The 23,619-nt window shown below is 43.4% G+C and overlaps 2 protein-coding genes across 9 annotated transcripts in view; one reads left to right on the top strand and one right to left on the bottom strand.

The window, feature by feature from the left end:
- LOC129765374 (calpain-D) overlaps positions 1-23,619 on the top strand; it is a 430,542-nt gene that overhangs the window by 252,698 nt on the left and 154,225 nt on the right. The gene's annotated exons all lie outside the window — the stretch shown is intronic.
- Positions 17,973-23,488, bottom strand: LOC129765407 (uncharacterized protein K02A2.6-like). 2 transcript variants are annotated; one of them, XM_055765716.1, is made up of 3 exons: positions 22,552-23,488; positions 18,406-22,498; positions 17,973-18,351 (listed from the first exon to the last, which is right to left on the bottom strand). In XM_055765716.1, exons 2-3 carry the CDS (start codon positions 20,558-20,560, stop codon positions 18,131-18,133), a joined length of 2,376 nt encoding a protein of 791 aa, XP_055621691.1. In that variant the 5' UTR covers positions 20,561-22,498; positions 22,552-23,488; the 3' UTR covers positions 17,973-18,130. The 2 variants fall into 2 exon arrangements, with proteins under 2 accessions (XP_055621691.1, XP_055621699.1); XM_055765724.1 differs by lacking the exon at positions 17,973-18,351 and having other exon boundaries at positions 20,354-22,498.

The raw sequence follows: 23,619 nt of genomic DNA, 5'->3' as shown, positions 1-23,619 counted from the left end.
CGAATGCAAACACCCCATGGCTATACGCAAGCAACGATATTGTATTCTCTCCAGCTTGAGAATATGAATCCTGGCAGCTGATCGGAAGCAAAAACTGCCATATTCTAACACTGATAATATCGTTGTTTTGTACAACTGGATGAGGTCTCCTGGATGGGCACCCCACCATGTTCCGGTAATTGTTTGGAGAAAATTGATTCTTTGCTGGCATTTCTGTTTCAAATACGCAATGTGTCTCCCCCAGGTACACTTAGAATCAAAATATACACCCAGGTATTTGAAAAACATAGAGTGTTGGATCGTTTTGCCGGATAGGTGAAGCTGGAATTGGGCGGGTTCGTGCTTCCTAGAAAAAACGACCATTTCAGTTTTCTCCGTAGAGAATTCGATACCCAGCTTGAGGGCCCACGTGAACAGATTGTTCAGGGTATCTTGCAACGACTTTTGCAGAACGACGGGATTAGTACCCGTGATGGAAATAACTCCATCGTCTGCAAGTTGTCTCAGCGTGCAGTCTCTAGTTAGACAATCATCCATATCATTGACGTAAAAACTGTACAAGAGGGGGCTTAGGCAGGAGCCTTGTGGTAGGCCCATAAAACTGTAACGAGAAGATTTCGAGCTGCCATGAGAGAAAATCATGTGCTTTTCTGACAGTAAATTGTACAGGAAATTGTTAAGAATTGGTGAACGTCCACGATTATGAAGCTTCTCTGAGAGAATTTCCATGGAAAGTGAATCAAATGCCCCTTTGATATCGAGAAAAACGGAAGCCATTTGTTCTTTGCGAGCAAATGCGATTTGGATTTCAGAAGATAGCAGCGCGAGACAATCATTCGTCCCTTTACCTCGGCGGAAGCCAAACTGCGTATTTGACAGCAAATTGTTCGTTTCGACCCACTTGTCCAAACGAAGTAGAATCATTTTCTCTAACAATTTACGAATACAGGATAACATTGCAATCGGCCTATACGAGTTGTGATCGCAAGCCGGCTTGTTGGGTTTCCGTATGGCTATCACTCTCACTTGTCTCCAGTCATGCGGGACAATATTCAGCTCCAGAAACTTGTTGAACAAGTTCAGCAAACGCTGTTTTGCCAAGTCGGGAAGATTCTTCAACAAGTTGAATTTAATCTTGTCCGACCCCGGAGCTGAATTGTTACATGAGAGAAGAGCAATTGAGAATTCCACTATCGAAAAATTCTCATAATCGCTTTGAAGTGGAATGTCGCGTACGACGTATTGTGCAGGAGCGGTGTCGGGGCAAACCTTCCTTGCAAAGTTAAAAATCCAACGGTCAGAGTATTCCTCACTTTCGTTTGTATGGTTCCAGCCACGCATTTTCCTAGCCGTATTCCAAAGAGTGCTCATAGCGGTCTTCCTTGACAAACCATTGACGAACTTCCGCCAATATCCACGCTTTTTTGCTTTAATCAAACCTTTTAGTTTGGCTTCTAGAGCTTGGTACTTTAGAAACCATTCCACTAATCCAGTTTTCCTGAATTTTTTGAAAGCTGATGAATTTTCAAGGTAGACCTTTGAACATTCCTTGTCCCACCAAAGTGATGGAGGACGACGTCGGAAAGTGGTAGCCGGTAGACGTTTCTTTTGAGCTTGAAGTGCGCTTTCGTAAATCAAACTCGATATAAAGTTATACTCTTCGAGTGGAGGAAGTTCATGCATTGAAACAATTGCTTCAGATATTATTTCCGCAAATGTTCTCCAGTCAATATTCTTCGTGAGGTCATACGAAATATTGACTGACTCACGAAAGCTTGATTCATTAGCGATCGATAAAATTATTGGTAGGTGATCACTACCGTGGGGATCTTGGATTACCTTCCACATGCAATCCAGGGATAACGAAGAAGAGCATAGAGATATGTCTAGCATGCTTGCCCGTGCAGGAGGGTTGGCTATTCTGGTTGCTTCCCCAGTATTCAAAACTGTCAATTTAAAGTTGTCGCACAGATCATAAATCAAAGTGGCACGGTTGTCATCGTAGAGTGATCCCCATGCTGTTCCATGGGAGTTGAAATCACCTAAGATTAACCGCGGCTCCGGCATTGCCTCGATAGTATCAAAGAACTGATGGCGGCCTACCGTAGTTCTGGGAGGGATATATATCGAAGCAATGCAGAGGTCTTTGCCATTGATTTGTGTCTGGCAAGCAACAACTTCAATGCCTGTCATCGATGGGAGAGTGACTCTATAGAAGGAGTGACATTTTTTAATCCCCAATAGTACGCCACCAAACGAGTCATTTCGATCGAGGCGAATAATGTTGAAATCGTGGAAATTCAGCTCATCGGCTGAAGAAAGCCATGTTTCACAGAGAGAAAATACATCACAGTTAGAACTGTGAACTAAAAATTTAAACTGATCTAGTTTAGGAATGATGCTTCTGCAATTCCACTGTATTACAGTGGTCAAATCCTTGACCTCTTGCCCTGAATCAGGCATCGAGGGAAATGAACGCTGCCAAAAAACCACATTTTTCTTTCAAAAATGTTCTCACAATCGGAAGCAAACATAATACTATGCTTTTAAGAGGGTCATTTATATTTAAAGCATTTAAAATGTTGTCCACCAGGTCAGAAAGCGCAAGCAAGCCAGATTGTGGCTGTTGCCTCGACCGCGAAAAAGGAGCTGACGTGTTGGGTGCTGCTCCGGGAAGTGCTGAGGACCCCTGGTGCGTAGAAGAACCGCTTAAACCAGGAGGTACTTGCTTCGGTCTATTCTCAGCACGTTCGATTCGAGTTTTCATTCCAACTTGGATAGTTTCGGTTTTCTTTCTGGGGAGTGATGGAAAAGAAGTAATTTTTCTTTTCCTGATGGCACCCTGCGATGTACCGGAACTTCCTGCATTGGGAGCGTCAGCAACAGGCTCGTCGTTCTGCAGAATGGAGTAGGGATTGTCCTGAGTCGTTGGATCGGAAGTCTTAAGCATTTCTGCATAAGTCCGCTTGGAACGTTCTTTTAAGGAACGCTTGATTTTTTCCCCTCGTTGTATGTACACCGGGCATTGAGTAAGATCATGAGGAGTCCCGCCGCAATGAAGACACTTGCGCTCTTTCGGGCAAGGATTCTCATCATGGCTCTCTCCACAATCTGCGCAACGTTTTTTGTTGCAACAATAGGCGGCCGTGTGACCGAGTTGCATACATTTGTTGCATTTCATTACCCGGGGTACAAACAACCGAACAGGTAAACGAAGTGCACCTAAGTGCACGGTTGTCTAACCCCCAACATGTTCAAAAAGAGTAAACAGTAAACTAATCCATTTTTCAGGTAGATAGGTAGGTATTCACGTAGGTGAAGAAAATAAAACAATATATTTATAATATATATTTAGCAAAAGCTGTCCCTTTTGTACAGTCCTACGTCACTCCGGTTATGTTCCCGACATTACCCACCCGTCTTTTTAACGTCAATTTCGTTCAAAAGAGTTGTTTGTTTCTTTATTATGTTCATGTTACCTTCCCAGTAGTCAAATAAATTATGAGAGCTTGAGGATTTCATGTCTTTATTAGTTGGAAGGTAAAACTAGAATAATCACAAATCTAAAAGCATGTCACTCCTGCTTCTGGCATGGCTACTGTGATCTATCAACAGTCATGGTAGCCAAGGTAGCATCTCCCCCTCTAATTTGGTAGCAGTGGTAATCTTGAAACTTGATTGGTGGCCGGGTTGATCGCACGGGACGTTGCAAAGGTGTCGATGTCAGAATCGGCTGGGGAACATCCATTGACAGTAGAGTTTCATCTCCTTCACTCGACAACGTATCTTGAAGATCAAGAACCTCGGCTGACTCAACGTGCTCCTCATCGGATGTTGGTTGATCCAAGTTCAGGACTTCATTAGGTGTTGGTTGATCGTTCTGGATCGAAGATTGGGTTCTGTCCAGCTGAGGTGTTGGTTCAGCTCCAAAGTCGTTCAGTCCAAAGTCGTCAATCAAGATGGATAATGGTGCTGGTGCAGGAGCAACTTCTTCCATTCCCGTTCGGAGTTGATCAATGTGCGAACGTAGCACTTTGCGTCGACCAACTTGGCAGTCCAATAATATGTTGTAGTTGACGTTGCCAATAGCTTCGAGCACAACACCGGGCATCCACTTCCACTTATCGTTTGCAGAGTAGATTTTGGCATAAACTCGAGCACCAGCTAGGAAACTTCGCTTGACTGGTTGATGTTGCGGGTGAAATTCTGGTTTGGGTGGCGGTCGTAACAGGTCCAAAGTTGTCCTCATCTTGCGTCCAAGCATTACCTCGGCTGGAGATTGCCCACTCAGAACCGCTGATGGAGTGGATCTGTAGACGTACAGGAACGTTTGAAGCGCAGTAAGGGTTGACCTCTCTCCTCCGTCGACAATTTTCTTCAGCTCTCTTCAAGGTGTCCACAAACCTCTCCGCTTGCCCGTTTGATTGAGGATGATACGGAGCTGTACGGAAATGGACGATCCCAAATTCTTCGCAGAAATCACGGAATTCAGCACTGGTGAACTGGCTTCCATTGTCCGACACAATGACTGTAGGAATTCCAAATCTTCGGAAGCATTCTCGAAGAAATGTGGTCGTTGTGGAAGTAGTCGGGTAACGAGTTTGCAGTATTTCCGGCCACTTTGAGAAAGAATCCACCACAACTAAATAGTATTCTCCATCCACAGGTCCAGCGAAATCGATGTGGAGTCGTTGCCAGGGTCCTTCAGCTCGAGGCCACGGTTGTGGTTGAGCATGTGGTGGAGATTTTGCAGCATTCGCACAGCTTGGACATCTACGAACGTAGTTGGTGATGTCTTCATCTATTGTCGGCCAGAAAACGATTCCACGAGCGATAGCTTTTGCCCGTTCGATGTCAGGATGTCCTTGGTGAACTTGCTTGAGGATCCTTTTCTGCAGGCTTTTGGGAACTACAATTCGATCCGCCATCATGATACAGTCGTCAATTATGGAGTAGGAATCTCGACGGCTGAAGAAAGATCGAACTTCTACATCTTAGATACCTTCGCACCGTGATGGCCAGGAACCTTGTGTGTAAGAAATTACCTTCTGGAGCACGGCATCCTTCTTAGTGGCGATCTTCAGGCTCTTGTGGGTGACTGGAAGATCTTGAATAGAGTCATGGAAACAGGAACTAACGTCATCTTCGACTCGAACCACAGCGATGACTGCTTCTTCGTCGGGTTTCGGATGGTTGCTGATAAGCCGGGAAAGTACGTCAGCGTAACCGAAATCTTGAGTTGATACGTATTCGATGTTGAAATCGTATCCCAAAAGTGTCAGGGCCCATCGTTGGAGCCGATTTGCGGTATGTACAGGAATGCCCTTTTTGGATCCGAAAATTCTCAGCAATGGTTGATGGTCCGTTTGAAGCGTGAACCGGCGACCCCACAGCAAACGATGGAACTTCGTGCAAGCAAAAACCAATGCCAACGCTTCTTTTTCGATTTGGCTATAGTTCTGCTCTGCTACAGTCAGCGATCTCGATGCATGTGACACAGCCTTGATGATGCCGTTCGGAAAACGATGAAGAATAACTGCACCAATGCCAGTTTTTGACGCATCTCCTGCCACGATAATCTCTTGCTCTGGATTGTAGTGGGTGAGCAACAGACCAGATTGTAGCACTTTTTTGATGTTTTGGAAAGCGTGCTGACACTCCTTACTCCAATCGAACTTCGTGTCCTTTTTCAGAAGGTTGTCTAACGGATGGCGTAGTTGGTGCATCTCACGGACGAATTTGCCGTAAAAGTTGACTGCACCCAAGAACGAGCGCAAGGTGGGAACGTCGGTTGGTGCGAGCATTTCCGAAATGGCTGCAATCTTGGCTGGATCGGGTTGGATACCTTTAGCAGAAACGATATGTCCAAGGTACTTGATTTGATCCTGGTGGAATCGGCACTTCTCCACACGTAGACGGAATCCATAGTCACGCAGACGGTTGAAAAGCATGTGGATGATTCGGTTATGATCCACGAGAGTCTTGCTGTGCACCAGAATATCGTCGAGGAAAACTTCCACACCACGTAGACCCGAAACCATTTTCGCCATTAGCTGCTGGAATGCACCGGGTGCTGACTTGACCCCTGGAGCCAAACGGTTGAAACGGCATCCGGCTTCAGAGACAGTGAAATTTTCGTCTTCACGCAGTGGCCCAAACCATCTTGAAAAACTTCAGGATATTGCTTAAGGAAGTGCTGATCAGAGGAAGGCGAAATATTGGAAAGATTCACCTGTTTGCAGTTGGCAGCAAGCGGCTTCGACCATAAGTCAAACGCGTCCAACCAGTCCAGTCCGATGACGTTCAGATCTTCAACTGATGTGATGTAGCAGACCGATGCCTTCGTAGTTTTCCCGATAGTAACCGGGCAGGTGAATTCGCCAACCAATTCGAGTGGTTCCCTTGATGCCGTTGATGCTTCTACGCTAGTCACCGTTGATGACGGTGAGCCAATCATTTTCCACGTGTGTGTGCTGATAACGGTGATGTCGGAACCACAGTCCAATTGGAGCTCGGCCGATTTCCCGTTGAAATTGACGGTGATGAACCTTCTACGGCTACGGACCTTCTTCACGATTTGAATAACCTTCGTGTTGAAAGGCTTCTTCTTCTTGGAACCAGCTTTCGACTCCGTAGTTGATGACTTGGAAAAACAACCACAGTAGCCGTCTTTGTGGCCCACTTTCCCGCACTGTTTGCAGGTGTGCTTCGAAAATTTGCAGTCCTTCACAAAATGCATTGCGCCGCATTGCCAACATGGTGATGGAGGTGTCTTGATGTCTGCTGATGACTTCATCTGTTTGTTCGGCTGCTTCTTTGACTGCCGAACTGCCTGGACCGCTGAAGATGTCGGTTTCTTCTCGACCAACGCCGTGTCGTGTTTAAGATTCGACAGTCGTTGGCACTCGGTGACCAGTCCTGCCAGGTTGATGGTTTCAGCTTGATCGGACTCGAGCTTCGACAGAAGTCGGGTCCTGACGTCGGTGTCCTTCGATGACTTGAAACCGCAGATGAACACCAGGCTCTTGAACTGATCCACGGTGAGCTTCTGAAGTTCAAAATCCTCACATTGACGGTTGACGATTCCAGCATACGTTACGAAATCGTCGGCTTCATTCTTCTCAATATTGAGGCAGTCGTAGCGCTTGCTGAACAGAGATTTATGCTGACCAAAAATCTGCTTCATCTCGTCTACAACTTCGTCGAAGGTGAAATCGCGTGGGTGGGACGGCAGCAGGTAGTTGAGGAATTTCTGGTGCACCGGAACACTGAGACTCCGCAGCAAAAGTTTAACCTTCGCGGCATCGTCCAAGCTTCTGCCATCCTGCCTGAATAGATCCTCGTACTTAGAAAACCAGCGATCGAAAGTTAACCCGTTTTCCGGATCGAAGTGAAACTCCTTAAGGTTGGTCGCAAGGGATTCGAGAATTTTCTCTGGAGCTTTTTGCTGTGTTGACGTTGCTTGGTTACCGGTGAACTGTTCCAGTAACTTCATCAAACGGCTGTTTTGCTCGGCCATTTGCTGCATCACAACGGACAACGGAATTTCTCCTCCACTTGCTCCAGCTTCGGATCCGGCTTGAGTTCCATATTCGGTGGTCATCTCGGAAGAATCTTCAGGCTTCAACCTCGTCGCCAAAAATGTTACCTTCTCAGTAGTCAAATAAATTATGAGAGCTTGAGGATTTCATGTATTTATTAGTTGGAAGGTAAAACTAGAATAATCACAAATCTAAAAGCATGTCACTCCTGCTTCTGGCATGGCTACTGTGATCTATCAACAGTCATGGTAGCCAAAGTAGCAGTTCAAATATAATAATTTCAGCTGTCCAGTTTCTATAAGACCATTTCAATATTCATAAGTATTATCAATGAAAAAATCCAAAACGATCGCTGTCAATAATTAATAACCTTCTCATTTCGGCTAATAACGTTGAAAATTCGTGTTGGAATACTATTTACCAAATTCTGCTGAACGGATTTCTCGATATTTTTCCATGTTTCCGAAATTGCGACCTTGAGCTTTTCAACCGTTTTCCCTCAGCGTAGATTCTGCGTACAACGATCCTCCTAAGATTTTCAACAGGATTCATGTCTTTAGAGCGAGCCGGCCAGTCCAAAAAAAAATGTTTTTGGTCCTTTTGGACCCAAATTAGCGTTGCTAGAAAGCATTTCATTTTGGGCAACAACCATGTTTTTTCATACCTTGTAGCGTCAAATGAGCAAATAACGTCATCTGTCCCCCAACGCTTTAAAATGTTTGTATGTATGGAAGCAGATATCTCTTTCTTTTTGACGTAGAACTACGTCTTTCAGGAAGGGTGCCAAATCAGAAAACAGGTCACGTTTTGGTGAAATAAAGTTAACGTTAATAAATATTTTCACAGCGAACAAATTCTGATAGTTTGCACACCAATGGAATCAGAAATTTTCTAAGATTTGTTTGATATACTATACAGTACAATCCACTAATTTCTAAACAGTTTAGATTAATAAAAACTGGAAGCATTCTCATTTTCCCATAAATTTGTTCTGCCCATTTGTGTGCATTCCCGAACAGAGCTGTCAATAACGAGCAACCGATACATTCGTTTCTGTCCGTTTTCAACATATTTGGTATATAGAAGCCATTGAAGCCACACCATTCGTTGCATGGACACCGACTGGACAACATCGTTGCTGGACAAGCTGACCGGCGGGGGATCGAGTGCCTTTCTTAAGGCAATGAGGGTGGCGGTGTAGTACTGGAGTAGAGTAAAGTTTTCCAAGGGCCTTTCTCAAGGCTAGAGACGAATGAACTAAAAAAGTTTAAAATCTCTATAATACAAAACCTAACCGGAAGCCACACCACTTCTCGTTTGGTGGTCATCAAAGCAACATGGTCAACAACTAAAAATAGAATAGAATGGAAACACAGATGCGAGTGAGCTAGCATAACTCAACGAGCGGATATCATTCATGCCTAATGCTGATTTCACACACATACATACACAGCTCGATACAAGGAAGTCCTCTGTATCGAGGTGTGCTACGACAAAGAAAAGCAGCATACAAGAATTTTTTGTGCTAGTGCGGATATGGAAGAGTATCCAGAATTTTGGAATATATATACACTGCATTTATTTAGATAAACGTATATTTCATAAAAGTATGCCTTCAAATTTCAGCAGGGTAACCTCACTGTTGCATGTTGTGGGGTTCGATCACATCTCAAGCGAAATATAGGAGCAAAAGGGTTCATAGTTTGTGATTGATATCTGAGTGGGAAGGAGAAAGTCTGATGCGAGTTGAACCAAATAAACGAGAAGTGCTGATAGCTTCCGACTCTACTCGACTCTTTCGAGTCTACAGAAGTAATAACAAAATTAATAGCTAAAAAGTTATTCCAAAAATTTCGATGCATTCTAAAATAATATTCGAAGTGACAAACAAGTGAATTGAATAATATATTTCCGTAGTTGTACGTCGAAAACTGCGGTCGTGTCGTAGATACTACCCATTACAATTTTTTCATCTTTTTCGGGATTGCACCCAAAAAAAAGTCCAAACGACGTCAACGGGGATCGAACCAAGGCCAGCTGGAATGCAAGACTGTTTTACACGACCACGCTATCCACATAACTAATGATACTGTTGCGCGGAAGTGTGATAATATATACATTTCATTACAAATTGAAGTTGGAAAGTGTTTTCTAATTTTATTCTTAGAAAACACTTTCCTGCATAAAGAAGATCTGGGCCGTGTACAAATGTGGCAAAGTAATGCGTGCTTTTTTGAAACGTTGTTTCGCTCGCTCGTATTGATCTTATATTGCCGTACCATTTATATTATACAAATGCTTACCAGTATTTGAGAGTCATGATATTTTCTGTTATTTTTACACTCATTTAATGTAATAATAGGGGTGACGAAACATGAACTGAAAATCAATGTTGGGCGTAATTCCTGGTATCTGGCATGAATAATAGCATTGTTTTGCTGGAATGTGATTTTTTGAGACGATATCCACGCAAAAACGTTAGGAGATTCCAGAACATATATGTAATCCTTGAATGATGTGGAAGCTATCTTGAGCTTTTCGGTTGCACAGAATCCCGCCCAAAACATGCACGAGCCTCCACTAAAATTCCTGGTTGAAAAATACTGTTCCTTCTTCCTTAAATCACGACAGTACCCGTTGAAACCATCAGGGCCATCCAAATCAATTTTTTTTTCGGCAGTGAAGATAACCAATACATTGAAGAAAATTGAAAAATGTATTCTTTAGGAAACATTCTTTGTCACAACATCACAACATGTCCCACTGTCAGTTCATGTGAGCTTTGGCAAAACTCAGACGTCTTCCGAAGTGAGATGGTGTGAGACGAGGAGCTTTATCCTTTTAAGCTCTCTTTTTGTGAATATTTTTTACCAAAACTTGACGAATTGTCACCCGAGTAGCATTTGAATTGAAATATTGCTTTATTTGCATAAGCGATTTTAAGGTATTCGGAGCTGTTCTAACTATTTCCCGCTTATCCCGGTCAGTGAGCATCGATTTACGTGCAGGTATCTCCTTCCTACCGTATCCTTGAGGATTCTTTAAATAATTGAGCACTACTTGATAGGATCGTCCAAACCGAGGAGCAATTTCTCTGTTACCAACAATTCAATGCATCGATTCGTCTTTCACTCTCTCTCTCTCTCTCCGTGAGCACTTTTCCTTTCGGAATTTTCCAGATTTTTCTTGATACTTTCTTTTTCTTGATACTAGACACTTCAAAAATACAATAACATTCCTTTAGGCCCAACGCTTCCACACACACATATTTTTTTTTTTATAGAGGTGAGGAACGCTCTACCAGCCTTATCTGGGAAGGGTTAACCCAGACGTCGAGTGGGGATCGCACCCACAAAAACCAAGCCCTCTACTCGTTGCCTTATTCCCCCTGGGACCACATCTAGGCGACTACTTCAGTGGGCGGCTGTGCTCATGCACTCTTCGAGTTTTCAACGCTGACTAGCGTTGTCCTTCCCTTTTTCTCAACATTTTTTCTCTCTATTCGCTTTTCATTCCACTGCGCTTATGTCCTCTTCGCAGGCATCCATTTACCCGTCGAGACGTGTACCGATTAGGAATTGCCCTCCAACTTGACTATCCGGTACTACAGCCGTCTCGATTGTTCATCTCTTATGGTCAGGCGTTATCCGCATGCTAGTCGGTCCTCCACTTCCGCTGTAGCTCGGACATGATATATACGATTGCACTGTTTACTGCGTTCCAGGTGCCCTCGTCACGACACATTTCCTCCACGATGTTCCCAGCATGAAGGGTAGGCAGCCCCTCGCGCACTGTGGTGAATCTGGGACATTCGAATACGATGTGTTCCGGTGTTTCCTCCACATTTCCACACTCCGGATAAAGAGGCGATCTTGCGTGTCCGAACCGGTGCAGATACTGCCTGAAGCAGCCATGACCAGACAAAAACTGCGTTAGATGGAAATTTACCTCTCCGTGTTTCCTGTTCACCCAGCCCATTAGTGTCGGTATGAGCCTGTGCGTCCACCTGCCGTTTTGCGCCGCACTCCACTCTTGCTGCCACCTAGCCATCGACTCCGCCCTCATTAGCTTCCGGATTCCTCTGGTTCCCCTCCTCCTATAGCACCCGCTGTCCTCCTCCAAGATTATGTCTATGGGGACCAACTTGGCTATGACGTAGACCGCTTCTGTTGACACGGTTCTGTACGCACTCGCGACTCGCATCGCCATGAGCCGGTACGTACTATTCAGCCTCTTCGTGTTCCGCTGAGTTTCTAACGCCGCGATCCAGGCTGGACCACCGTAACGTAGTGTCGATGAGGAGACACTAGCCAAGAGTTGCCTCTTGCTGCTGCTTGGGCCAAAGTTGTTGGGCATGATTCGTGTCAGTGCATTGATTGCCTTCGTTGCTTTTTTACAAGCGTCGTCGACGTGACTGTTGAAGTTCAGTCGATCGTCGATCTGCACCCCCAGGTATTTTAGGTCTCGCTTCGAGGTTATCGAGTGCTCTCCAATTGTGATTTCTGCACGTTGCACCGCCCTGCGGTTGCTGACAATCAGCATTTCCGTCTTGTGGTGGGCTATCTGCAGTTTCACACTTTGCATCCACCTTCCGATCATGTCTATCGACTCGGTCGCGAGCATTTCGACCCGTTCCAAAGATTCCCCTGTCGCGAGAATAACGATGTCATCCGCGAAGCCAATGATCTCCACACCTCTGGGCAGATTCAGTTTTAGTACACCATCGTACATACTGTTCCAGAGCGATGGGCCCAGGATAGAGCCCTGCGGAACTCCCGCCGTAGTTTTAATCTGCGCCTGGCCCGTGTTTGTCTCGTACACCAGCACACGGTTCTCGAAGTAGCTTCTCAGTATTCTACACAGGTAGTCTGGGACTTTCATCGTGTGGAGCGCAGTCGCGATGGCCTCCCAGCTGGCACTATTGAACGCGTTCTTAACGTCGATCGTTATCACTGCGCAGTATCGATTTCCTCTGAGCTTCTGTTTGGATGCTCTGTTGGCTCTTTCGACCACGATGCGAATGGCATCTACCGTGGATCTCCCTTTCCGAAATCCGAATTGATTATCGGACAGTCCACGAACTCCCTCCGTGCATTCCGTCAGCCTATTAAGGATGATTCTCTCCAAAAGTTTCCCCAGAGTGTCCAACAGGCATATGGGTCTATACGATGCTGGACCACCCGGCGTCTTTCCTGTCTTGGGCAGTAGTACTAGCTGTTGTACCTTCCATCGATCCGGAAAGTAGCATTCGTCTAGACACTTCTGCATGGCTGTCCTGAACATATCAGGGAATGCTAGGACTGCCGCTTTCAAAGCTACGTTTGGGATTCCATCTGGGCCAGGCGCTTTCTTCGTTTTTAGGCGTTTGATAGCTGCAACTAGCTCATCGTTCGTCACATCTCTGCGTTCGATGCTATCCTCATCCTCTCCATATGGCGTGGGTGGCCAGGTCGTTGGGTCGTGCTGCGGAAATAACCCTTCCACGATAATTTTTGACGTAGGACTACGTCTTTCATTTCTATACCGGGGTGTAAAATCAAAGTTTCGAAAACGAAAGCGTTACGCCGGAGACCGAGATTTTGAGCGTTAATAGCTCCTAAACAACTGAACGAAATGGTATGATAAACACTTCATTCGAAGGATAAAATGTCTACGCGTTATATACTTGTTACTTTTTGATCCTAAAACTTGTTTCAATAGTCTTAAAATTGCTTTCAAAACAGGCTATTGAAATCACCAATCGGTATATAAGCGAGCGGCGCTCGGAAATCCACTCAGTTCTAATTGAACAGCGATTGGAGCATGTTGTCGCTGTTGCGGTGAAGCTCTTTATTTATCATGAAAGCGCGGATGAACGGTGTCACCAAGAGCCTGTTTGTGCACCCTAGGCCAGAAGGCAATCTATCAGGAGGAGAGTGATGCCACAAACGGTTCCCTGGGAAGACATCGCTACACACACATACACGCGCGGCTATTAACAGGTGGTTATCGAGTTGGCATTAACCACTGGTGGGCTTCCAGTATCGAGGAAAATGTGGAAATAACTAATCGTTACTGAAAATAATCTGCCAGTTCCTCTGGGAATTTTCAAAATATATTCATGTGAAAGAGTTTAATTGAATGTTTTCTATCCATGTAACACTGTGACCAAATATGTTTCTATCAAGTGCTATTAACAGGTGGTTATCGAGTTGGCATTAACCACTGATGGGCTTCCAGTATCGAGGAAAATGTGGAAATATCTAATCGTTACTGAAAATAATCTGCCAGTTCCTTTGGGAATTTTCAAAATATATTCATGTGAAAGAGTTTAATTGAATGTTTTCTATCCATGTAACACTGTGACCAAATATGTTTCTATCAAGTGCTATTAACAGGTGGTTATCGAGTTGGCATTAACCACTGATGGGCTTCCAGTATCGAGGAAAATGTGGAAGTATCTAATCGTTACTGAAAATAATCTGCCAGTTCCTTTGGGAATTTTCAAAATATATTCATGTTAAAGAGTTTATTTGAATGTTTTCTTTCCATGTAACACTGTGATCAAATACATTTGGTTTTGTGGTTTTTCAATCAATCGCAATTAACAGGATAGCTTCAGAAGATTATTCTTCCCCATCAGTAGGATATTTCCGTATCCAATATTGTATGCGCCCGCAATCGATTATTGCTCAGTCGCCGAAAGTTCCGAGCTCAGAGAGTTCATTCCCCTCTAGTTTGCCTTCCAAATTGCCATCGTAAACCACACCTTCTCTCGATTCAATCACACACAAAAAGCATACTTAAGCGATATTCTGGTGGTGAGACACATTCATTTTTCGTGAGGACATCGACAAGACAACATCGTTGCCTAACGTGCTGGAGGAGGTGGACGGCGAAGGATCGACACATACACGCGCAGAACTCTTTCCGTTTGGATGCCATTCAGCATCGAGAAAGTTCCGTAAAGATCTAATCATTGCTGGAAAATAATCTGCCAGTTCCTTTGGGAATTTTCAAAATATATTCATGTGAAAGAGTTTAATTGAATGTTTTCTATCCATGTAACACTGTGACCAAATATGTTTCAATCATGTGCTATTAACAGGTGGTTATCGAGTTGGTATTAACCACTGGTGGGCTTCCAGTATCGAGGAAAATGTGGAAATAACTAATCGTTACTGAAAATAATCTGCCAGTTCCTTTGGGAATTTTCAAAATATATTCATGTGAAAGAGTTTAATTGAATGTTTTCTATCCATGTAACACTGTGACCAAATATATTTCAATCAAGTGCTATTAACAGGTGGTTATCGAGTTGGCATTAACCACTGGTGGGCTTCCAGTATCGAGGAAAATGTGGAAATATCTAATCGTTACTGAAAATAATCTGTCAGTTCCTTTGGGCATTTTCAAAATATATTCATGTGAATGAGTTTATTTCAATGTTTTCTATCCATGTTACACTGTGACCAAATATGTTTCAATCAAGTGCTATTAACAGGTGGTTATCGAGTTGGCATTAACCACTGGTGGGCTTCCAGTATCGAGGAAAATGTGGAAATAACTAATCGTTACTGAAAATAATCTGCCAGTTCCTCTGGGAATTTTCAAAATATATTCATGTGAAAGAGTTTAATTGAATGTTTTCTATCCATGTAACACTGTGACCAAATATGTTTCTATCAAGTGCTATTAACAGGTGGTTATCGAGTTGGCATTAACCACTGATGGGCTTCCAGTATCGAGGAAAATGTGGAAATATCTAATCGTTACTGAAAATAATCTGCCAGTTCCTTTGGGAATTTTCAAAATATATTCATGTTAAAGAGTTTATTTGAATGTTTTCTTTCCATGTAACACTGTGATCAAATACATTTGGGTTTGTGATTTGTCAATCAAGTACAGTTAGCATGTTAGCTTCTGAAGATTATTCTTCAGAACAAGGTTTTTCGTATCCTACATTGGATGCATAAAACCTTGTGCCTCCAACGTAACGCTCTCGTTTTCGAAGTCTCCCAAATATTCATTCATTCATTCATTCAGAATGGATTTAGATTCAACTTCACATAATGATCTCTAAATCAACGATAGTCCTACGTCACCCTTGCGATTATACCATAGATATAACCCACTTCCTGTTTTTCAGGTAGATAGGTAGGTATTCACGTAGGAGAAGAAAATAAAACAATATACAGTCAACTCTCCCTAACTCGATGTTCTGTATCTCGATATTTTCCCTAACTCGATGGATTTCATGGCACCTTCGATTTTACAAGCATTCTTCTCTCCATAACACGATACCTCCCTAACTTGATGCCTCTCTTACTCGATGTGATTTGATTCATTTTTCCATGGATTTTCACCTCCCTAACTCGATTGATTTTCGCGTACATGTTTTTGTGCGTTATTACCTCAGATTTCAATTGCCCTTGAAAGTGAAGACGGAGTGTTCGTGTCATCAAACGGTTTCTTTTCAAGTATGGAAAACCACGAGAAACCTTTCAAGCGAACAATCAAAACGCTAACCATTGCGCAAGGTTTGAGCATCATCGAGCAGGTCGAAAAATATGGACGGAAGGGGTCTGAAGCTGCAAATAATTTCAGTATTGCACAAAGTGCGGTATCAACACTACTCAAACTAAAGTAAAAACAGGAAGTGGGTTATATCTATGGTATAACCGCAAGGGTGACGTAGGACTCTCGTTGATATAGAGATCATTTGTATGAAGTTGAATCTGAATTCATTCTGAATGAATGAATATTTGGAGAACTTCGAAAACGAGAGCGTTACGTTGGAGGCACAAGGTTTTATGCATCCAATATTGGATACGGAAATATCCTACTGATGGGGAAGAATAATCTTCAGAAGCTATCCTGTTGATTGCGATTGATTGAACAACCACAAAACCAAATGTATTTGGTCACAGTGTTACATGGATAGAAAACATTCAATTAAACTCTTTCACATGAATATATTTTGAAAATTCCCAAAGGAACTGGCAGATTATTTTCAGTAACAATTAGATATTTCCACATTTTCCTCGATACTGGAAGCCCATCATTGGTTAATGCCAACTCGATAACCACCTGTTAATAGCACTTGATTGAAACATATTTGGTCACAGTGTAACATGGATAGAAAACATTCAATTAAACTCTTTCACATGAATATATTTTGAAAATTCCCAAAGGAACTGGCAGATTATTTTCAGTAACGATTAGATATTTCCACATTTTCCTCGATACTGGAAGCCCACCAGTGGTTAATGCCAACTCGATAACCACCTGTTAATAGCACTTGATTGTAACATATTTGGTCACAGTGTTACATGGATAGAAAACATTCAATTAAACTCTTTCACATGAATATATTTTGAAAATTCCCAGAGGAACTGGCAGATTATTTTCAGTAACGATTAGTTATTTCCACATTTTCCTCGATACTGGAAGCCCACCAGTGGTTAATGCCAACTCGATAACCATCTGTTAATAGCACTTGATTGAAACATATTTGGTCACACTGTAACATGGATAGAAAACATTCAATTAAACTCTTTCACATGAATATATTTTGAAAATTCCCAGAGGAACTGGCAGATTATTTTCAGTAACGATTAGTTATTTCCACATTTTCCTCGATACTGGAAGCCCACCAGTGGTTAATGCCAACTCGATAACCACCTGTTAATAGCACTTGATTGAAACATATTTGGTCACAGTGTTACATGGATAGAAAACATTCAATTAAACTCTTTCACATGAATATATTTTGAAAATTCCCAGAGGAACTGGCAGATTATTTTCAGTAACGATTAGATATTTCCACATTTTCCTCGATACTGGAAGCCCACCAGTGGTTAATGCCAACTCGATAACCACCTGTTAATAGCACTTGGTTGAAACATATTTGGTCACAGTGTAACATGGATAGAAAACATTCAATTAAACTCTTTCACATGAATATATTTTGAAAATTCCCAAAGGAACTGGCAGATTATTTTCCAGCAATGATTAGATCTTTCCGAAACTTTCTCGATGCTGAATGGCATCCTAACGGAAAGAGTTCTGCGCGTGTATGTGTCGATCCTTCGCCGTCCACCTCCTCCAGCACGTTAGGCAACGATGTTGTCTTGTCGATGTCCTCACGAAAAATGAATGTGTCTCACCACCAGAATATCGCTTAAGTATGCTTTATGTGTGTGATTGAATCGAGAGAAGGTGTGGTTTTCGATGGCAATTTGGAAGGCAAACTAGAGGGGAAGGAACTCTCTGAGCTAGGAACTTTCGGCGACTGAGCAATAATCGATTGCGGGCGCATACAATATTGGATACGGAAATATCCTACTGATGGGGAAGAATAATCTTCTGAAGCTATCCTGTTAATTGCGATTGATTGAAAAACCACAAAACCAAATGTATTTGGTCACAGTGTTATAGAAAACAGGGGATAGAAAATGTGAAAATTACACGATCAAATAAACACCGGTGTAGTCGATTCTACAATCTCGTGTATATATATTTATTCTCCCTCCGCTCTCCTGTTCGTACACATACGGACCATAGATATATTACAGACCCATTACCACATCTCCCTTTTTTTATAACAATTAATATTTCATAAAACATTCATTGTAACGCCTCGGCAACCTGATAGTGCGTTGAGATCTACCACGATTGGCAGAATCGTCTTCGGATCCTGACTGCTGCATGACAGCAGCTGCTTCAGCGTTAGCTGTCTCCTCTGGCTTCTGCGGTCCATCAATCGGTAAATCATCAGACTGCTCGACATTATCCGGAATCGAAGGCTCTGTTGTAGCCTGCCCGGATCCTGTAAATATCAACATTGAAATATATCTGAAATACAGCTAAGCGAACGATATACTTCTATTAGAAACGAGAACTTCTGGAAGAACTACTTTTTTCAGGTGGCTAGAATTTCTATCGTAAACTTTTCCTGTTTCCTGATTGCGGACTGTTACTCTAGGGCCCTGCTTAGCCTCCACTGTCATAATGGCAGGATTGAACGTTGGAGTCAGCTTATTACCGTGAAGAACATTCTTTACAAACACCTTATCTCCGACTTTAATGTTCGACGGTTTCGCCCTACGTCGTTCATTTTCTCTCTCCTTCCCCTTCTCCTTCGCAACTTGATCTTGATCTCTATAGTCAGTAAGCGGTACAGCAGTGCTCACGTCTTGCAAGGTAGGTATTTTTGTCCGAATGTTTCGCCCGTACATTAGCTCGCTTGGGGTCTTTCCGGTGGTACTATGAGGTGTTGAGTAGTACATCAATAGGTAAGTAAGCATATCATGCTTCCAATCGCGCTTCAGAGCCTGGCTGATCTTGAGCCTTTTGATAAGTGACCGGTTTTGGCGCTCAACCAAACCGTTCTCTTGAGGCCAATACGGGGTGGTCTTGTTAAGGTGTATACCTTTACGCTTACAATATGTATCAAACTCATCGCTAACGAACTGGCGACCGTTATCCAGGGTGATAGTTTGAGGATACCCAAGCCGAACAAAAATGCGTTCCAGGCGCTCAGCCGTTTCATTTGCCGTTATCTTCCGAAGAACTTCGATTTCTTTATAACGGCTAAAATAATCCACGATAACTAATAAGTAGTCTCCCGAAGGTAACGGACCCATAAAATCAATGGCAATATCCGTCCACGGCGTAACCGGCAACTTCCTCCGTTCCATAGGCTCAGGGCGATTTGGCAGGCTTACCAGCTGGCAACCTGTGCACGAATCCACTGTGCGAATTATAGCCTCGTCCATTCCTGGCCACCAACAGGTATGCCTCAGACGCTGCTGCATCTTAGTACGACCTGGGTGACCCTCATGTCCCAATTGCAATATGCGTTGCCTCAAGTCTCGTGGAATCACTAATCTTGATCCTCTGACTACGAGGTCTCCTACTTTTCCAAGCTCGTTCCGAAAGGCGTGATATGGCTTGATTGCCTCAGATGTATGATTCCACACCCCACGATCCAAACACTCTCGCAATTGAGTTAGCTCTGGGTCGTTGGAAGATGCTGTTTCAAGTTCATTCAGGTCGATAGCAGCCAGTTCTAGGACACTACGAACGTAGACCTCGGAATCTGGGTCAAATGATACCGCTTCTGATGATTGCGAAAGGCGTGACAATGGATCGGCAATATTCGATTTGCCTTTGCGGTACACAACTTCGTAGTTGAATGACTGAAGTCTCAGAACCCAACGTTCAATTCGAAGACACGGCGATGAATCAGGTGAGAATATAGCTTCTAAGGGCTTGTGGTCAGTCTCTAGCTCAAACCGAACACCGATGAGGTAGATTTGAAACCTCTCTACTGCCCACACCAGTGCCAGAGCCTCCTTCTCTGTCTGAGCATATCGACGTTCGGTGTCAGTGAGGCTTTTACTAGCGAAAGAAACAACTCTCGGTTCTCCTTCATAAAATTGTAGGAGAACTGCTCCCAACCCAACCGGGGAGGCATCCGCAACAACTCTTGTTTTCAACTTTGGATCAAAATGGGACAAGCTTTCTACACTTCCTATGGCTCGTACGAGATGATCGAATGCTGCCTGCTCTTCGACACCCCATTTAAATTCAGTTTTGTTCTTGGTGAGCTCCCGGAGTGGAAACGACTTCGTAGCCAAGTCCGGAATGAAAGCCCCTACGTAATTTACTAAGCCAAGAAAACTGCGAACTTCCTCAGAATTGGTTGGAGTTCTGAAGTTTTCGATAGCTTTAATTTTGTCTTGTGAAGGAGTCATGCCGTTTCTATCAAAGCGATGACCCAGAAAATCTATTGCAGTCAATTTGAAAACGCATTTTGATTGGTTCAGGAGAACACCGTAGGATCGCAACTTATCAAGAACCTGCTTCAGCGAAGCATCGTGCTCTTGCTCCGTTTTTCCTGCTATGACTATATCGTCGATGAAATTGATGACATTCCCACAGTCCGATAAGATTTGTTCAAGAACTTTCTGAAACATCTCCGGAGCACACGATATTCCAAACACGAGCCTTTTGTATCTGAATAAACCTTGCATGCAAATAAATAAAGCAATATGCTAGTATTATCTACCTTGTCATAAGTTTTAAGTATGTGCTCGTTATGGTTAAACAACCATAAATAAAATCCTTACAAGTCTTATTTCATAACAACTCTGTAATCATATATCCAAATTAATCGCAGTTACCTTTGTGAGTAATGAACGTCGTCAATGGTTTACTTCCGTCGTCTAACTCAAGCTGGTAGAACACATCCTTGATGTCCAGTCTTGAAAAGAAAAGCGCCCCATTCAGCTTCCAGCGAACGTCTTCGATGGTCGGAAGCGGATGGGTTTCGCGGAGAATCGCCTTATTGACTTTGCGCATGTCGATGCATAGTCGAATATCACCACTGTCCTTGACAACGACAACCATTGGCGATACCCAGCGACTGGGTTCCACAACTCGTTCTATTATGTCCTTGGACAACAATTCTTTCAACTTGTCATCCACACGCTGCAGAGTTGCGAAAGGCAATCGTCGGAATCGTTGGGCGACAGGCTCTACTGACATGTCAACCGGGATATGTATTTTCACGCCACGGATGCTTGGAAATGGTCGCGAAATGTCTACATGTTGAACTGTTTCTTGTTTACTCGGAAGCCCAACTATCAAAACACCCAGCTGCTTTGCGGTGTTCTTCCCCAATAGAGGCTGAGGACCATCCTTAACAACGTAGAAACGTGCTACCGTTTCCAGTTGCTTCGACCCATCGCAGATGGAGATTTCTGCGTCAAACATGTTGGTTACAAATAGGCAATCTTTCTGTGCATACGCTCTGAATCTCCGATCTGGTTGCTGATTTCCCCCGATTGTATGTACTCCATTACGAATCATCACATCCCAGGTTTGATCGTCAATTATGTTTGACTGTACACCTGAATCGATCTGCATTTCAATTAGTGCACCGCCAACATTGGCCCAAACCAACTCCTCGGAATCATGAACCGATGATACCATTTCGACAAGTTCGACCTCTTCGTTGTCAACTTCCGCATCGTCGATAGCATGTACCTTCCGCGCATACCTCGCGATCTTGTTTTGTGCAGGTCTGCCGCTCGAATACCAAGCAGCCGGAGAAGCTTGAACGTGGGTTCTCTTCAGTGAATTTTTTCCTGTTGTTGACGCGAAGGTCGATGACGATGCCGGATAAGATGATGGTACGAAATTCCCCGGTCCCCTGGCAGGACGATTAAAGCAAACGACTCGAAAATGTCCTTTTTTGTGGCAGTTCCCGCAGGTTTTATTCCATGCCGGGCACGCGTCTGGCCCATGAGAACGCCCACAATACTTGCAGGATCCCCGAATGTTTTGCATTGTTTCCGTTGCTTTGGGTGTATTCTGAAGAATGTTTTTACCACTGATTTGATCACTAGCCGATCGTGAGGTCTCGTGTGCGTTAACTTGCTTGATCATTTCTTCGATGTTCAAGTTGGAATCTTGGAGAAGTTTTTCCCGCAGCGGCGGAGGTACGAATTGCAGCATCTTGTCGATCACCGCAATGCCACTGCTTGCGGTTGCTGACATCCCGAAATTGCATTTACTGGCATGAACCTGAACTCTCATTAAAAACTTTTCCAAACCCTCGTCGGTCTCAGGTTGCATGGCCCAGAAGAGGTACCGCTCGTGCGCTTCATGGCGTTGGGGTGCAAAATAACAATCCAGCTTTGTGATTGCCACCTCATACGGATCGATACCGTTATTTTTGTCTTCTTCTACGTCCGCTCCAGGAATGTTAAAAAAATATCTCCTGAAGACCGAACCCACCTTGAGCAAGCAGTAGATCTTTCTTTTCAATGGCATCCGTCACCTTGGAAGCACGGAGACAAATTTCAAACCCTCTTTTCCAGACATGCCACTTACTGCGGCGTTCGGCCAGCGGCACATCCGCGTACGAGAACGGTGGTAGGGTCGAGAAACACTTCAGCTTATCCATCCTTAAAACAACATCAATTACAATTGATTCTAATAATCTATCCCAATATTTTACCTCTTTTCGTTAAATCAAACCGATTTTTCAATCGTTCACAGACTTGTTTACATCCAATCAATAACCTTGTTCGCTTTTCTCGTCACGGCAACGTGTGCTTTTTCCAAGCAGAATATCTCACCGCTCACTCGTTGCGGAAACTTTCTTGTTGCTCACCGCTCACTAGTCGCGAAGCTTTCCGTGTTGCTGTCAAGTCGCAAATCTCACCGCTTTCTCGTCGCGAGCCCTGCTGTCAAGTCGCAGATCTTACCGCTTTCTCGTCGCGAGCCCTGCTGTCAAGTCGCAGATCATCCAGGCTTACATGCGCCTATCTCTTTCACTTCCAAGAAGAAGTTTCACTCGCTCTCACCGTGCGGAGCTTTTCATATGCGCGTCAGTAGCGTCAATCGAGAGCTTTTTCCACCAACCTTCAGCTGATGATTGTTAATCCAGAAGAAATCCTATGCACCCACTACAAATTATCGTCCCACAATCGTCGCCAATTTGTGAAAATTACACGATCAAATAAACACCGGTGTAGTCGATTCTACAATCTCGTGTATATATATTTATTCTCCTTCCGCTCTCCTGTTCGTACACATACGGACCATAGATATATTACAGACCCATTACCACAGAAAACATTCAATTAAACTCTTTCACATGAATATATTTTGACAATTCCCAAAGGAACTGGCAGATTATTTTCAGTAACGATTAGATATTTCCACATTTTCCTCGATACTGGAAGCCCACCAGTGGTTAATGCCAACTCGATAACCACCTGTTAATAGCACTTGATAGAAACATATTTGGTCACAGTGTAACATGGATAGAAAACATTCAATTAAACTCTTTCACATGAATATATTTTGAAAATTCCCAAAGGAACTGGCAGATTATTTTAAGTAACGATTAGATATTTACACATTTTCCTCGATACTGGAAGCCCACCAGTGGTTAATGCCAACTCGATAACCACCTGTTAATAGCACTTGATTGAAACATATTTGGTCACAGTGTTACATGGATAGAAAACATTCAATTAAACTCTTTCACATGAATATATTTTGAAAATTCCCAAAGGAA

This window comes from Toxorhynchites rutilus, chromosome 1 (assembly GCF_029784135.1).
Source record: "Toxorhynchites rutilus septentrionalis strain SRP chromosome 1, ASM2978413v1, whole genome shotgun sequence".
NCBI classification, from domain to species: Eukaryota; Metazoa; Arthropoda; class Insecta; order Diptera; family Culicidae; genus Toxorhynchites; species Toxorhynchites rutilus.
Note: the sequence above shows the minus strand (reverse complement) of the source record. Positions and strands in the feature narration are given on the sequence as shown.